At 41.5% G+C, this 18,221-nt stretch overlaps 1 protein-coding gene across 2 annotated transcripts; it reads right to left on the minus strand.

Moving 5' to 3' along the window:
- Positions 1-4,102: 4,102 nt before the first annotated feature.
- LOC309704160 (uncharacterized protein) lies at positions 4,103-8,861 on the minus strand. Of its 2 annotated transcripts, XM_082529168.1 has the most exons (4): positions 8,606-8,861; positions 7,333-7,495; positions 6,176-6,307; positions 4,103-4,861 (listed from the first exon to the last, which is right to left on the minus strand). In XM_082529168.1, exons 3-4 carry the CDS (start codon positions 6,302-6,304, stop codon positions 4,475-4,477), a joined length of 516 nt encoding a protein of 171 aa, XP_082385294.1. In that variant the 5' UTR covers positions 6,305-6,307; positions 7,333-7,495; positions 8,606-8,861; the 3' UTR covers positions 4,103-4,474. The 2 variants fall into 2 exon arrangements, with proteins under 2 accessions (XP_082385294.1, XP_082385295.1); XM_082529169.1 differs by lacking the exons at positions 7,333-7,495; positions 8,606-8,861 and having other exon boundaries at positions 4,103-4,858; positions 6,176-6,416.
- Positions 8,862-18,221: the final 9,360 nt, after the last annotated feature.

An 18,221-nucleotide genomic window follows, 5' to 3' on the forward strand; every position in this document is an offset into this window, starting at 1 on the left:
TGAATTAAATGTTTCATTATTTAATTAAATGCCCATTCACTTCACTAGTGTTTGTAGTTGTTGTTGAGAAATGCCCACTGAAAGAATGGCCACCAGGGCAAGTGCCTGTAATCGGATTACAGTAACACGTTACTTGTAACGCATTACTGCCCATCTCTGTTGAGAACAAATAATGTAAATGAATAATAGTGTTCAAATTGTTTGTTAAAACTCTGCATATCTCAGAAAAACTAAAAAAAAATCAGCTTTCTTCACTCACTTCTTTACAATGCAGCCATTACAGTCTTCTTTGATTGGTCGCTGCAGGATTGCCATTCTTCTCATGTTTAGTTTTTTTTCCTATCAGTGTTTTAATTCTATGAAATAAATTTTTCAAAGTCACTTTTTGCTTTCACTAGCTTGTTTTTAGTGTCCCACTTTTGGATCTTCTGAACTCACTCTGATTAAAGTTGTCATTGTACTAATGTTATTCATGTGCAGCTGACTTCACAGCTGTGTGTGGGGTTTTTTTTTTGCTTTTTTGCAACTTTTTGTGATATCTAAATGTTTAACCTGTTCAATAACATTATTACTATTCAGTGATTATTATATATGATTATCACTTGGCTACGTGAACATACATAAATCTGTTCAATCTCAGCGACACAAGCATGTCTTCATGCGCACACACAGTTTCTACTCCCATTCATTCAGGTTTATATTTACACCTTTTACAGGAAGAATGGACAGCCATCACTTTAAGGAAAAACAAAGAGAGAGAGAGAGAGAGATTTTAAGTTCAGGGCAGGTCAGTTTTTATAGAAATGCATAGATGTGTGTTGTACTTCCATCTGGCTTATTACTTTCTAATGCAGGGGAAAGACATTGGCAAAGAAACACCTACTACATAAATAGTTTGATTTGAAGTTGCTCTTTTGAGTCCTCTCTATTGACTCTGACATCCTGCTGTTAACAGTTTCATGGTATTGCTTTGTTTGCTTTAAACAAACCTCACAGGGTGGTAGAATATATCTGCGGTGCAGAGGTCCTTGGATCGCCTCTCTGTTGTCTTTGTTGACAGCAATGAAGGTGGTGAAAGAACTGCTCACTCAAAGAGACTGGAGAAAATAATCCCCCTCTTAATTCATCCTGACCAAACTGGTTTCATAAAAGGTAGGCACTCATCAACAAATACACGTAGATTACTTAATTTGATAGACTACTCATACAGTAAAAACCTAGAAACTACAATATTCTCTTTAGATGCAGAAAAAGCATTTGACAGAGTTAACTGGAAATTTCTATTTGCAACTTTACACAAATTTGGTTTTGGATCCTCTTTCATAAACTGGTTAAAAATATTATATAATTCCCCAACAGCTTGTGTTAGAACAAATGACCAGACATCCTCCAGCTTCTGTCTCTTGAGGGGCACCAGGCAGGGATGCCCACTCTCCCCTTCACTATTTGCATTTTTTATTGAACCACTAGCAGCAGCAATTAGACAGAATTCAGTAATTAAGGGCATAAAATGCAAGAACGTGGAACATAAAATCAGCCTTTATGCGGATGATGTGTTACTCTTTCTCCAAAATTCACAAACCAATATCTCTGGGGTGATTGAATTGATAAACTCTTTTGCAAGAATATCAGATTACTCAATTAACTGGTCAAAATCTACAGTCCTACCGATTAATTGCTCCTTCCATAATTCCTCTTCTACACCACTGCAATCGGGAAATATAAAATATTTAGGTATTAATGTTTCTCCCAAGCTTGCAGATCTAACTAAATTAAACCATATCCCACTTTTAAAGAAGGTAGAAGATGATCTGGCTAGATGGAAATGTCTACCCATATCACTCATGGGAAGGGTTGCCGCTATAAAAATGATGGTCTTACCAAAAATAAATTATTTATTCTCAATGATCCCAACTAAACCGCCACAAGATTGGTTCAGATCTCTAGATTCATGTATGTCCAAATTCCTTTGGAAAAATAAACCCCCACGTATAAGCTTAAAAACACTACAAAAGACCAAGGATAAAGGAGGACTAGAACTGCCTAACTTTCAGCACTACTTCATAGCCAACAGGCTTCAGTTTATCTCAGGATGGCTAAAACACACCCTCTTAGATGAACCTTGGCTAGATGTAGAACAAGCACTCTGCAATAATCTAGAGATCTCAGACCTACCATTTATCAGCTCAAACATCCAACGACATGAATGCTTTAAAAGCATCAACATCAGCTCTTCTCTGACAGCATGGTGGGAGTTTCTAAAATTGACGGTGTCTTCATTAATCCCATGCAAACGTACACCTATCTGGAACAACCCTGACATATTACAAAACAATAATATGATAAACTTTTCAGATTGGAGTGATAAAGGAATCAAATATTTAGAACATATACTAGAAGGAACAGAATTTATTTCATTTGACGGACTAGTTACACAATATGGGATCAACAAGAAAAGATTTTTAGAATATCAACAAATTAAATCCATAGTAAAAAAGAAATTTAAACCGGGTCAAGTTGAACTACAAACACCACCAAGTGTGGTTCAATTTCTTACTCTTAAACCCCCCAAATTACTATCCAAAATATACAGAATGCTTTCTAAAACAGATGAATCAATATCACTTCCTATTGCAAAATGGGAAGCGGATTTATCAGTTAACTTAGACCTAAACTTCTGGTCTCAGATTTGCTTAAAAACCTTTCATCTAATTAGAAATCCCAGTCTTCAATTAATTCAATACAAAATATTACATAGAGTGCACTATACAGGTCATCGGATGTTCAAGATGGGCTTTACGTCTACCAACAACTGCTCACACTGCCAAACCAATTCACCGGACAATTATATCCACGCTCTTTGGTTCTGTCCACCAGTTCAGAAGTTTTGGCGCGAGATATGTGAAGACTTATCGAAGTGTCTGAAATGTAACATTCCAACTTCCCCCTTAGTGTGTTTGTTGGGCAGCTTAGATAATGTCACTTCAGAAAAGAATATCGCCCATATGGTTTTCACTGCCCTATGCATAGCCAAGAAAACAGTCCTCATGAACTGGAAAAATAAAAATAATCTTAATTCTAACCAATATAGAAATTATCTATTAGATTACATTAGTCTTGACACAGCCTCTGCCACCACATCAGATCAATTGCTCTGGGCTCCTTTGATCAGCTCCATCACCTAGTGGGGGTGGGGGGTCATAGTTTGGTCCCGCCTTCACTGTTGTGATTGGTGTGGGGGTAGGGACAGGCTTAGGGCGTCGGGGGGTTCCCCGGAGGCATCTTCCTTGGGGGGCTCAACCCGGGGTAGCGGTCATGTCCGGTTAGGGGCTCTGTTGGCTCTCAGGTGACTGTTTCCTCGCGGCTGCGTGCAGCGGGGCTAGGGGAGGGTCTGTGCTGACGGACGTGGGTTACTGACCTGGTAGCCTGGCTGCCCCTGGGTGGGTCCGGGATGGGCGTGAGGTTCTGGGGGCGCTCCGTCTCTGGGCTGGGACCCGGACCGGGCCTCGGGGGCTTGGGTCCTGCATGGTTGGTGTGTTGCCGGGGTTGTGGGCGGGTGGGTGCATGGGGGCCCAGCCCTGGAGCAGGGTGCCGCCGGTGCGTCGAGCCACCTGGGGGGCTCTTCAACTGGTGGGGGAGATTGTCACATCTTGCAGGAGCTTTCCTCTCCTCAGGAGCTCCCTCTGCAGGAGGGGGAGATACAGGAGAGGTGGAGGAAGATCTCAGCCTGGGTGTTTATTGTCTTATGTAGTCTGGAAGATGAGTGGATGGTGGGGTGGGTGCAGTTTTCTCTGTGGTGGGGTTGGGTGGACTGTCCCGGGCTCTGTGGGGCCGGGCGGCGCTGCTGCACTGGGCCCGGTCTGGATGGGCCTGGGCCCCCCTTCCCTGGCGGGTCGCGGAGTATGGGGGTGCCTACTGGGGTCAGCGGGGGAGCTGGCCCCAGGGAGGGGTCACTTGCCCCTCCCTTCCTTCCCTCCCCATCTCCAGCTGCCTCCCTCTTCCCGCTCCACCACAACCACCCACACATGCAGGGCCTTGGAGTAGGGGTATGTCACCAGGGTGCAGAGGAGGCTACCCCCCCCCCCCCCCCCCCCCCTCTGTCCCCTTCTGGCTGCCTCTGCCTCAATTTTATCCCACAACTTAGACATTCACATTACTCACACTCTCATTACACATACATATAGGATTTTGGGGGTGGGCACGATACACGGAGTCCAAAGTACCATCAGGGTGTACACCCCACCCCTGGCATCGTTGCCCACCTCTCAATTTTAAATACACGTAGACATTGAGGGCTAGCAGGAGGGACCATGCGCTTACCTGCTGCTCTCTGGCAGGTAGCTCCATGCCCTCCTGGGTTTTAAATGCACCTTAGAACACACATGCATCAACATTACAATGAGCGGGTGGAGGGAGGTTTGGAGTCTTCTCTCACCCCCATTCTCTGCGACCTGCTGGAGCAGGGGGGCTAGGACTAGGAGGAGGAGTTGGCCGTCCGACTGCGGTCTGGAGTGTGGAGCCTTCCTGCTGCTGCGGAGTCGGGGCGGTCTGCCTCCCCCCACCGCAGGGAAAAGGGAAACACCACCTGGGTCTGGGTGCAGTTCCCCCCTCCAGGGGCGGGGGCACCTAGACCCGGTTTGTAGAGTACGCTTGGGGAGTGTGATCGTGTGTACAACGTCTCTTTATGTCTGTCTCCACGTTGGTTGAGTGTGGAGTGAGTGCATATGAGAGCATGAGGGTGGGAATGGATGTTTGTATCTGTGGCAGAGAGGCAGGCGCGTGGAACAAAGAAGCTGCGAGCAGACCGGCGTCGGACTGAGGTCAGGAATATGGAGGTGAAGAGCTGGCATCCAGCGGGCTGCTGAGAGCAGAGGGAAAAACAGAATTAAAACAGAGTTTAACTATGACGAGGTTCTACGACTGTGAAGCCTTCACTAACGAGGGTTAATCGACATCCTGGCACAGAATGTTTGAGACCACCGGCACGCTGGAAAAATCCAGAACTCACCCGGACCATGACAAAATCTGAATTAGTCAGTCTACACATGCTCCAACACATTGTGAGGTGATTGTATTGGAGCGAGAATCCCCAAGAGAGTCAGGTGCGTCTTCACACATCGGCCAGTGTAGGTAAAAATGACAATCTCGTTGACTCACGAAGCAAACCCTGAGCTGTGGCTCCTCCTCCAGCGATAAAGCAATTTAAACTAGAGGTGGCCCTACCCTTTACCATTGAAAAAAACAACAGTGATCAATAGAGCAATTTCAGATAGGCAGACTCTTGCTTTGACCAATCAGAGAGATTGGGTCTAACCTGAACTGGAAGTTATCGCCTGTCAGAGTTTGAGGTAATGTCAGACCAGTAGAAAAAAGTTACGTTTTTACTGTAACACCACAAACATTTTTAACAAAATATCTTCATAACTTCAAATGCAAATAGAAATTTTTAATTTAAAAATGTATCCACAAGTTTTTCAAACAACAAAGTTACACGCAATCTTTTACCTAAAAATGCAGCAAAGGCTTTTTACATAAGCATTTAAAACTATTTACAGAACAATCAGGTCTTCTGCATCAAATAAGAAGGTACACACATTATTTGTGCCACTCCAAAAAACTGTTTCTGTCCACTATAAGACAGAGGAGAACACCACAGGCCTAAACACTGCACACCTGACAACAGGAGGTGTATCACTCCTCCTGTTTTTCACCTGGAGACAGCGTTTACACTGGAGACAGCGTTTACACTGCAATCCTCCGTTGGTGGCTCTTTTGCGACAACTGTGACATTCACTAGTATAACTGACACACAAAACAAAACAACAGCTACACTACACACTAACTACACAAGACATCAAACTACCTATAGACTCCAAACACGCTAAACGTCACACACCTCTCACATCTCAAAACTTGCTCTCTCCTTCTTTCACTTACTCGCTCTCTCACTCCTAAAACTTCCCCCTCTTCCTAAACAACCAAATGGCATGTTTCCATATAATTGTTTGATTGGTTGACATGGTACAGTGATGCTTATTAACTCAATATGTACATAATTTTCTGGGCAAAAAACAAGAAGCTTCAGGTTATCCATCATCCGCATGTCATAAACGAGGAGGACAGAATGCTTTACATTAATGACTATGATGCTAAACACCCCTCATGTCAGCCATACCTGAAGACATTGATGGTGGCTGACGCTATATTCTGATGGTGACTCCTGAATTTCCTTCACTTCCTCCTCATCCTTGAAATACTCCTGATGGATGTCCACAGCATTGTTCAGTCTGATGGCATCCTCCATGACCTGGACAACATGATACCATTAGAATGACATCATAGAATGAGGGGTGTGACCAGAGCCAGAAATGCACTCATTGATCCTTTTGTTGATTTATTGCTATCATCAAACACTACTCAGGGCTCTAGACTAACTTTTTGCCATGGGCGTACCGGTACGCCTAACTTTTTAAAGTTAGGCGTACCGGTAATGTGTTGTACAACTATCAAATTCATTTTTTTATGTTACATAGTAATATGGTCCTTACCAATTGTGAAACTAAATTAATTAGTTTCATAGATCTAATCCATACTGCTCCTTTAAGGCAGCAAACTCGCTATATTCTATTCATTATACCAATTAATAACACCAGTGGTAAACAAAAACACTACTTTAAAACAACTCAGTGCAAATAGGCATGCATGTTCATTTTCTTTCAACTCACAACAACAACTCAACTTCCAAACCAAAACACCAACACAAAGGAGTGTGAGTTTAGACAGCACCAGTTAGCTAATCACATAGAACTGTAATCTTTGACATTTGTTTACCAAGTGAACAGCTTTAACATTTAAGCAGCTGCAACTGTTAGTGCAAACACTGTGTATTTATAAGGAAAGAGCTTCAGGTCTCCAGATCTACTAGCTAACAAAAGACACGTTACGCTTTCACCTGCTTCTCTGCTTCAACAGCAACAATGTTCCTCTTACATCAGAGGCACAGCTACAGCAAGTGTAGAGCCAAGCAGCCTCACCAGCGTAACCAGTGTTGCTCTTTTAGCTTTGAATGTTTTAACTTAAATGTATTAACAACTTGTGTAATAATTTTAACAAAAGGTTTCTACTTTTATCTGTTTGTAACCCTGGGCTACACAACATCCATAAACAACATGTATCCATTCAATATCAATCCAACCAACAACACCTGCATTAACCCAACCATCCATAAAGCCAGCAACCATCCCGCCAACATGCATCAACCCAAAACTCCAACCAGACAGCATGCATCATAGTAAGACTAGGTGGACCGCTGTGGATTCATTTGGATCTTACTCTGCACAGCTGCAGAACACTGTTGATATAGCTCTCGTCCTTTTCCACCTTATTCCTGAAAAGGCTTGTTTGTTTCTTCTCAGCAGGGTCGATGTCCTTGGGCCACCCCCCCCTCCACTTGGTTTACTCCACAGCTTCTTGTCTCATGAAGTTTTGTGTTCACCTGAAAACAACAAGTAGCACCTGAGATTCACACAGACAGGCAATTCACACAGTGCACTGTTAATCAGGAGGTAGAGCAGGTCACTAATCAGAAGGTTGGTGGTTCAGTCCTTGGCTGCATCCCTTGGGCAAGATACTGAACCCTGAATTGCTTTCTGATGCATTCATCAGAGTGTGATAAAAAACACAGAAAAGTTGCTTTTATGAATGGGTGAATGAGGCATGTTCTGTATATAAGAACCAGTGTCTTTACTATGTATGTAATTTCAACCCTTTTGGCAATCCAGTTCAAGCTGTGTGTAGGTGATCAGTTACTGCAGGAGCGTCACACTCATTTTAGTTCATGGACTGCTTCTAGCTTGATTTATCCTAGCCCAATACTAAAAAGATAATAATAATAAATACTGTATTGATCCCCGAGGGAAAATCCCTCTCTGCATTTAACCCATTCACTCAGAGAAGGAGTGGGAAGCCACTGGGCACCCAAAGAGCAGTGCGTAGAGACAGCACCTTGCTCAGGGGTACCTCAGGGGAGCCGTTCAGTGGATTTGAACCCCCAACCTTCCAATCATAGGGCCACCACTGTACCTACTGAGCTATCCCTGCCCATAACTCTAGAGTATTCACATTTCTCTGTGTAAAGGCAGCTGATCTGACAGTGTCCACGACTCATAAATAATTTCTAAAACTCATCAATAGCCTGAGATGTCTTCAGAAAAATAAAACATCTCCATTTCTACAAACTACAAAGAAACGCTGCAGTAAAAAATGAGAGAAAACCATCAGCATGGCTCCTCAGGCTCACAGTCTATGATGTGGCAGGCAATTAATTTTCCCAAGGGCCCACATAAGAGACTGGGACTGGGAAGTTCTGGCAGATCACGGTCACATATTCTAGTCTTGTATCTCTATTCAAACTTTTTGGAATGAAGTTTAAGTAATAAGTTACTTAAGTGGCAGGTAATTTCAGACTGACATAAGTCTGCATGCATCAAGACCCTTCAGATTCATACAATTTTGTTTTTAACGTTTTCTGTAATAATTATTTTATTATTTGATTTTGATAATTTAGTTGATAATTATCCCATGATCTCTTGGGAGTGAGGCTCACCTCGTGCTCTGACATCTCCACACCTGTCTGCGTGGCCAGGTCCCGGTGGCTCTTCTGGCTGAAGTTGAGGGCCAGGCTTGGGTCCGGGTGGATGTCCACCAGCAGCTCAGCAGGTGAATCCGAAAACTGACACTGACGGCCAAACTCGCAGCAGTGCTTGGAGTAAGTATAAGTGTTTTCCATGCTGCCATGAAAACACAGAAGAGCCTGCTCTGTACTTGATTCTCTTAAGTGCAGAGGTGGGAAGTGACGAAATGCAAATATTTTGTTACTGTACTTACTTAAAGTAACTTACTTAATGTGGCCGGGGTGTGTGATCTTTCTTCCCCTTCTGTGTATTTAGTAACGGTGGAGCCGGAGGAGCGGATTGGTTGCAGCAGCTAAGGTGTGCCTGTTTCCTGCGTCTGAGTACCGAAAACAACAGTATCAGCTGCTGAGTATTGAATAAAAGCCACACTGAGCACGCAAAGATTGTGTGTGTTGGGTCGATTTCTTCACACTTAGCAGAATTTAAAGACATCTGTATCTTACTTGAGTAGTTTTTTTCTCACTACGTTTTACTCTTACTCCATACATTTTTAAACAAATATTTGTACTTTCTGCTCCTTACATTTTCAAAGAGGCCTCTTTTGTTTTAATGCATTTCGGAGGAGTTATTATTTCACGTTACTATTAGCCTCCAAAAATCTTTGTTTATTATGCAGCAGCCTATATTATAGGATAATGAGAGATGATTTCTGCCAAAGTAAGAGGTTAAAGTGGAGCAGTGTTTTGTTGATGTTTGTTTCTTCATTTTGTTTTTGCCACAACACCAGAACGGAAGTGCAGGTAATAATAATAATAATAATGGATTGCATTTATATAACGCTTTTCGAGATCCTCAAAGCGCTTTACAATTCCACTATTCATTCACTCACTGGTGGAGGCAAGCTACAGTTGTAGCCACAGCTGCCCTGGGGCAGACTGACAGAAGCGAGGCTGCCATATCGTATGAGGTGCCGTAAGGGACATTATTACTGAAACGCTCTCACACACACAACTGAAACGCTCTCACACACACTACTGAAACGCTCTCACACACACTACTGAAACGCTCTCACACACACTACTGAAACGCTCTCACACACACTACTGAAATTTTAGCTCTCACACACACTACTGAAATTTTAGCTCTCACACACACTACTGAAACGCTCTCACACACACTACTGAAATTTTAGCTCTCACACACACTACTGAAACGCTCTCACACACACTACTGAAATTTTAGCTCTCACACACACTACTGAAACGCTCTCACACACACTACTGAAATGCTCTCACACACACTACTGAAACGCTCTCACACACACTACTGAAACGCTCTCACACACACTACTGAAACGCTCTCACACACACAACTGAAACGCTCTCACACACACTACTGAAATTTTAGCTCTCACACACACTACTGAAATTTTAGCTCTCACACACACTACTGAAACGCTCTCACACACACTACTGAAATGCTCTCACACACACTACTGAAACGCTCTCACACACACAACTGAAACGCTCTCACACACACAACTGAAACGCTCTCACACACACTACTGAAATTATCTGAGTGTGTCTGTGTCTGAGAGAGAGAGAGAGAGAGAGAGAGAGGGAGAAATACACTTGACTCTTTACAAATTGGCAGCTGGAATACTTTTAAGTTCTCTTTATGGTTTTTTGTTTTAAAATTCTGTTTTACTTCCAATAGTTTATATTGAAATACATGCAGATTGAAATTAAATTTGAAACATGATTAAATTTTAATTTGTGTGTGTGTGTGTGTGTGTGTGTGTGTGTGTGTGTGTGTGTGTGTGTGTGTGTGTGTGTGTGTGGAGGGGGGGGGGTTGCAAGACAGAGAAAAAGAAGTAATGAGTTGACAGTTAGTATCAGCGAGTGAGTGACATACAGAGAGAGAGTGGGACTGGCATCAAATGAACTGTTTTGTAGTCTATTCCATGTATCTGCTGAGAAAGCTCAAATCTCAAATACTGTATCGAATCATTGGTTTACTTTGTGGTAATAGTGGTAGTAGTGCCACCTAAAGTCAGCTTTACAAATGACACTAAAGTTTATTATGTGATAAAAAAAAAATTTAATTCCTTTTTTAGAAAAGAAATTAATCAAAAAAGTTTAAGACACCACTTAATACAGATACAAAAACCTGGCTGGCTCACGTTGATTAAAAAATTCCCTTTTACAATTGTCTACTTGTTATATCTCTAGCTCTGTTCTGCTGAGCATGTGCCACTCCTGCATTAAAAAAAAAATACGTTTTTTGACTGACTGTAACTTTTTACTGGGGAAAATAACTTTGAACCTACAATGAAACTTGTAAGATTATGATGTCAAATTTCTTAGAAAGGGCCCTGCAAGGAGAGCTCATTGCCACTATCTGCACTAGTGATGTGTCGGTCGCGAACGAAACAAATCTTAGAGCCAGATCTTTGAAGTGAATTTCCCCGTACCTCCCTGCATATCTGTTTCTGGTTGGTTTCTGTTAGTTTTTCCCAGTTTAGGTTTTCTTAGTTTCATGTTCACCCTCGCCATTCCTGTTGTATCCTCTTTTGGTTTAAAAAACTCACTTGCACCACAGCTGCCGCATTTTGGGTACTAAATAATTCTCACACGGCTTGCCCCGGCAACCCGTGACAGAAAGCTGAAAATTCAAATAGTTAAAAGTTAAAATGTAAATGGTAAATGGCCTGTATTTGTATAGCGCTTTTCTAGTCCCTAAGGACCCCAAAGCGCTTTACACAACCTGTCATCCACCCATTCACACACACATTCACACACTTAAACCATTTAAAATGTAAATAGTTTTTGTATTTTTTGTATTGTAGTTTTTGTAACACTGCTCATGTAAAAAAAAGTGGAACAACTAAGGTTTTAAAGGCAAGGCAAGGCAAGGCAAGTTTATTTGTATAGCACAATTCAACAACAAGGTGATTCAAAGTGCTTTACAGAGACATTAGAAACAAGAACAAATAAAAAGCATGATTTAAAATTGATTAAAACAAGCAAATAAACTAACTAACTAATTAACAAACAAACAAACAAACAAACAAACAAAACAGTATATAAAATCAAAACAGATAAAATCAGAACAATAGATAAAATCAGTAGTTAAATGTAAGTTTTGAAATTTAAGCTTAAAGTGTGGATTTGGTGCTTTATTCAAATGCAGCTGAGAACAGGTGAGTCTTCAACCTGGATTTAAATAAACTGAGTGTTTCAGCTGATCTGAGGCTTTCTGGGAGTTTGTTCCAGATATAAGGAGCATAAAAGCTGAATGCAGCTTCTCCGTGTCTGGTTCTGACTCTGGGAACTGATAAAAGACCGGATCCAGATGACCTGAGGGATCTGGAAGGTTCATACTGGGTCAGGAGGTCATTGATGTATTTTGGTCCTAAACCATTCAGAGCTTTATAGGCCAGCATCAGAACTTTAAAGTCTATCCTCTGACGGACAGGCAGCCAGTGTACATAAAAGCTGTAGAAGCTTTACAGTTATATTTTATTACATCGGTTGAACACAGAAACATAAAAAAACAACCCTAATGAGACTCATGAGACTCATTTTTCATTTATATTAAGAACAAAGGAATTTCACTGATTATTACTCTGAGGACAGCCTGCGTTCCCCCTAGCTGCACAGAAAATGGGCAAAAACTTTTATCTGGTAGGACCAGGGACTTTAAAAAGCCACAAGCCTCTTTATTAAGCTGCAGAACACAGCTTTTGTTTATCATTAAAGCTTTAAATGCAGGTCAATTTGTGGTACAACAAAAACCGGTTCACATGACCACTCCACATCCTTATAAGCCTCTTAAGAATTAAACTAATGTCTCCATATTGTGCATTTTTTAATTGTCTCCTTTCTATCCTCTGTCTTCAGCAGAGTGTCGTTCTTCAGTCATAAATAATGAAGGGATACTGCTCTCGCCAAACTACCCAATGAACAATGAACAACCACAAGTGCATCTACAGCATCAAGGTCATAGATCTTAACGCTTCAGAATATGCATGACATGAGTTTTTATTGAGAAAAATAATGGCTATTGATCATTGCAAGTATTTAAGAGATGTCAAATGTATTACCAGTCTTCAAACCTTTGTGAGGGCTTGTCACCTGCTATGTGGGTCATTAGTGCTAATTTCGATTTGATGTTGATCTGAGGTTCAAGCTGGGAAAGGAATCAACATCTCTGCAAGAACCTTTCATCTTGCCCAGGGTGATATACTCAAAGTAAACTCACTCACACATACACACATTTGGTCTTTGCCCTTGACAGAAGGATACAAACTGGTGTACTCAAGTAAGTTAGCAGTGAACACCACCGTTTAGTATAGAGCGAAAGCCTAATCTGTTTCTCCAAGACTTCATTGAAGATTCATTCAGGAGGTGACAAAAAGCCCTACAACAACATTTCAGGTTCCACTTGCCTCATTTAAGGTCAGAGTTCATGAAATGGAAGTTTTAGAGTGGCCTAGCATATTTTGTATTGACTCTGCCAGTATCTTTGTCTAATCTTTGAATTTTTTTTTGGATTATCTGGGGCAGATGTACATACATTCTAGCAGTATGCCTCAAATTATTCACCAGTTAGATGCCTCATGACAACTGCTGATTTCTGACAAATGCAACAGGCTCACTAGAACAGTTTAACTCTAAATGGATGGATGGATCACAGAAGGAAATATGAAATTTTCCACTGAACCGATCACAAGAAACATGTCACGTTTGATTAACAAAGCTTTCAGCGTAGGACGACGTGGTAAAGATGTGTTTTGATGTTCACCAAAGCACACCCACATTTGGCAGTGCCCTCTTAGACGCACAGTTGGAATTCTAATTGTTTAAATGGTGTCATGAAGGGTGATCGCTTAGTATTATTCACTTTGAAGTGTCAGGATCCTGGGTCTCCTGACCCAGTGTTGAGTTTCTTGTATCTCAGTGTTTTTGTACTATGATGTATGTTCTATAGTTCTCTTTGTTGCCCCAGTTTATTCTATAGAGTCTAGTGTCTTGGGTTTCTTGTATTCTGTTTAGTTTTCTGAGTATTTAGTAGCTGCCCTCTGTGCTCCTTTATGTTGATCTCTGTGTTTCTTTGTTGCTCTGTCTCTCCTGTCAGCTGTATCTCCTAGTCCAGTCTGCATCTCTGTGTTACATTTCCTGTTTTACTTTAAAGGTCTGTGTCCTACGTGAATATATTGTGTTTCGATTCCCTTGGCTCTCGTTATGTCTGATTTCTCCTACCTGTGCTCCCCTTCTGTGTCTCATTCCTCTCGTTATTTCCCAGTGTATTTAAGGACACGCTGAAGCGATTATATCTCTCAGCTGGCCTGAAAACACCTTTGTGGAGGTGGCTGAGGAGCGGGAGGTCTGGGCTTCTCTGCTTAAGCTGCTGCCCCTGGTGCTGGATAAGTGGAAGAGGATAGATGGATGGATGTTTTGAGTTTACCTCTCTATTGTTGCTTTAGCGGTGGCTTCTGGAGAAAGTCTCTCTTGGATCAGAATACCAACTTTTGTCTCTGTTATCAATCTGACCATTAATCTGCATTCAAAGAACAAATTAGGGCTTTACTCGTGTTGCCAGCTCACATGAAAGGCATTTTAAGGGCTTTTATTGTGAAGCAAACACAAACTTCACCAACTATACCGATTATTGACCAACTTTTTCTTTCTCTGTGCCAAGCTGAGCTTTGCTACAGTAGTAAAGCGCCCTTTAGAGCGCTCTCACCTTAAGCATAACCAGGTAGTCGTCATGACGCTGTATGTTGGGGATGTTTGACAAAGCTGTAACTCCTGCTTTGAAATCTGGAGAAACCTGAAAAAAACACATTGTGGTTTTAACTCTTATCCTGTGAAGATTTAAAGAGAGAAAGAAGAAAGAATTCCAGAACAGAGGAAGCTCAAGTCAGAGTTTTACTTACTCTTGAGGTTAACCAGAGGGTCCAAGGCTTTATCGCAGTTACTGGAAGCTGCCAGGGGCTGACAGTTTTTGTACTTCTCCACTGTGAAGAGACACACAAAACACGCCACTGATGAACAGACTGACTTGCACTACATCAACGGGGGAGCTCACACTAACGAGTACAAGGGTAACAATTTGTTCTTCTTATTCTGCAATAAAAGGAAACATATGAGCTGACACTTAGCAAACAGTGTTCCTTTTGTAATGTCTCCATCTCCTGGTCATCATTGGAATTTCAACTAGTGACACAGATTAAAGAGACAGAAATTGTTTGTTCTATTGACACCAATAAAACAAGAAATGTCTTCATGTAACCTGTTATATGCACACAACTGAAAGGGACACAATAATAATTGGTGATACTTTTTTCCATACAAATGACTGGCCAGTAGGTGGCAGTTTTGTACACATCATTACTTATCCTGACCATAACCTGCTAAAACACAGATTAGGTGTGGGGCACATAACCGTGTTGATGTGAACCCCCTCTGCAAACCTGTAAATCCAGGTCAACCCTCAGGATATCTCACTAAACCTCTGCTCTGTAGCACAGCTCTCTGCACGTACTGCATTCAATTCAGCTTTATTGATATAGCGTCCTCTTTTCGAGATTTTCGAGATAGATGATAGATGTCTGGGTTTTCCTACACACACATATGTGTGACGTCATCCCTGAGCTGCTGCTTTGTGAGTTGTTGTTCCGCGCTCACAGACGGGACAGAGCTGCAAAAGAAATTTCCCTCGTAGCGTCCCGGTACTGGTCATTTTTCTTATTCAGATTAGGCCTTATTTCTGTACCATTATTTAATTCCACTGGCTTTAAGTTATTATTATTATTATTTTGCCCTTGTTGACTTGTAAAAGCCTATATGACATTTTTTTGTTTCACCATTCACTAACCACACCGAGAAGGCATCGTTTAAATGTGTTAAAATTATCTTATTTTCTTCAAGAAAACAGTATTATTAAAGTTTATCATGACTGGGCCGAGTGTCCTCTTTTTTTTGGAAATCAAAATATGGTCATCCTACGTGTGTGTGTGTTTATTTCGTGTAAACTGCACATTTCTAATTTCTAATTTTTATTGCACAGATAAACTACATCATCTAAACACTAATCAAAAATAGCTAAAATTATTAAAAGTGTCGAACATAAGAAGCTTGTACGTTGCTGTTTTCGTAAAGATACCTTTGTCTCACACGGAACATACATGTTCTACATTATTACTCTGGCAGCTCTCAGTCCATACAGACAGGACACGTTGCAGCGTAATTGCAGACAGGTGAGTGGGCCTGAGCTCCACCCAGGCAGAATGACGAGTGGAAGAAAGCAGCAACACAATAAACATATGTAGCCTTGCGGAGCCGGCCGGGCAGACATCGAGACCATGACAGAGTGCAAAAATCTTATACTTGACAACACACACACAAAAAAAACCACACACACACACAACAAAAATCATAATGTGTTTGTGATTTGGATTTTTATTTAAAGGTGAAACCTTTTTTTTCTTTTTTTGCCAGATTAGACATTTTGATTAATTTCATTGAAGTATACTTTAGTTTTTTTGTTTTACTTTGATGCTATAATAGATGTTTTTAAAATTTAGTAATATTTAATACTATATTGCATCATGGCAAAACAACAGTCTCCTCAAGCTGCTTTATACTGTAAGGTGAAAACACTACAGTAAAAGCCAGAAAACCCCAACAATCCAATGATCCCCTTTGAGCAAGCACTGGGCGACAGTGGGGAGGAAAAACTCCCTTTAGGAAGAAACCTCCAGCAGAACCAGGCTCAAGAAGGGGCGGCCATCTGCAGCGACCGGTTGGGGGTGGGTGGGCAATCTCAGTCCACGAGGGCCGGTGTCCCTGCAGATTTTAGATGTGTCCTCGAACCAACACAGCTAATTTAAATGGCTAAATTAGCTCCTCAACATGTCCTGAAGTTCTCCAGAGGCCTGGTAACGAACTAATCATGTGATTCAGGTGTGTTGACCCAAGGTGAGATCTAAAACCTGCAGGGACACCGGCCCTCATGGACGACTTCTTCTCCTTTGTGTTTTACGGCGGTTGGCAACCAACGTAAAGGGGCATTACCGCTAGGGCTGGGCCATATTATACCGTTCACGGTAATACCGGTATGCAACGATAGGAAAATGAAATATCGCGATAGAATATGAGTAAAACGCACATGCGCAGTGCCTTTGTTTTCATACGCACATGGCCGATTGTTGAGTGAAACAGATGAACCAGAATTGGTTTGTAAAAATGGTGCAACTTCAGTGATGTGGAACTGGTTTGGTGTTTGTCCGTCAGATACACAACAAAGCACATTTTTTTGCAGAACATGCAATCGGCCGTCGTTATTGTCGTATTTGTCGTATCTGTCGGACTAAGATGCTCTTAAATCTGGGAGTAATCTGGGTCCTAAACTCTGTGTCCTTCAGGTCAAACGAACGCTGTAGCATCACTGAGAGTTAAAAACTGTCTAAATTCTTTCATCTTTAATAAAACGATCAGCATTGCTGCTTTACCAGGTGTAACTATGAAGTTTAACTTCCAGGCATCCATGAAAACAAAATGTATTACATTTAACGGAGTTAGAAGTTAGCAGGAAGCTAGCGGAAGTTAGCTCGCTAGTTTTGCTAGTTACCTAAGCATGATATTGCATGTTCTGACTGAGAAATTTCTGAAAAAAATTCAAACGTACAGCTCTGCTATCACTTCCAACATAAATGAAGACAGGAAACTAAACAGCAGTGACGTTTGTAGGGTTACTGAAGTTGGGCTAGCTGGTATATAATGATGTGCTATATGATCGCTAGCGACACAGCTATGTTAGCATAACATAAACAGTGAAGCTGGAGGACGAACACTAAGGTTCCTGATAGTTAGAGACAAATGCAATCGCATGGCAGGATGCTGTAAACGGACCGAACTTCAGTCAGGAGAACAACTGAGATAATCCATCCACAATACGAGGTTAGTCATTAATATACTGCAACATGGGAATAGAGCAGCTGCCAGAGAATTCAACATTAATGAATCAATGGTACAGAAGTGGAGGAAGCAAGAAGAATGAGTTTAATAAAGTTTGATTTATCTGACTGCTTTGTTTCGCTTAATGTGCGTTATAATCCCGTGCACCTTATGGTCCGAAAAATACGTACTGCGCACTGCAGTTTAATGTTGCAAAGCACCTCTTTTTAACTTCAGTGGATATTATACATGGTTATGCTCAGGATATGTCAGCCCATTTCTACTGGAAATGCCTTTTGGTTAAACTTTCAGCAAGGAATTTGCATTTGCACTGTTACATTTTTATAAAGCTTTAATGTACATAAAAACCAGCTTCTTGTTTAAGTGAAAATAAATGGAAGGTTGTCTTTTTGCGCTAGTAATGTTGTGGAGTTGTATTTTGTCTCGCATCAATTATATCGTCAGTTATATCGTTATCGCAAATTTTCAAATATATATCGTGATAAATATTTTTGGCCATATCGCCCTGCTCTAATTACTGCCTCCTACTGTTCCGGAGTATGGGTCAGACAGTGAGTTCACAAGCTGTATCAAAAAAAACAAAACCCTACACTCTTTCATAAAC

This window comes from Aulonocara stuartgranti, assembly GCF_965226115.1.
Source record: "Aulonocara stuartgranti genome assembly, chromosome: 4".
Taxonomy (NCBI): Eukaryota; Metazoa; Chordata; class Actinopteri; order Cichliformes; family Cichlidae; genus Aulonocara; species Aulonocara stuartgranti.

Coding starts and splice junctions, on each gene's coding strand:
- LOC309704160 (XM_082529168.1), bottom strand. CDS start 6,304: ATGGAGGATGCCATCAGACTGAACAATGCTGTGGACATCCATCAGGAG. Junction 4,862..6,175: donor GCCACCATCAATGTCTTCAG/GTATGGCTGACA, acceptor CTCTGCTCTCAG/CAGCCCGCTGGATGCCAGCT.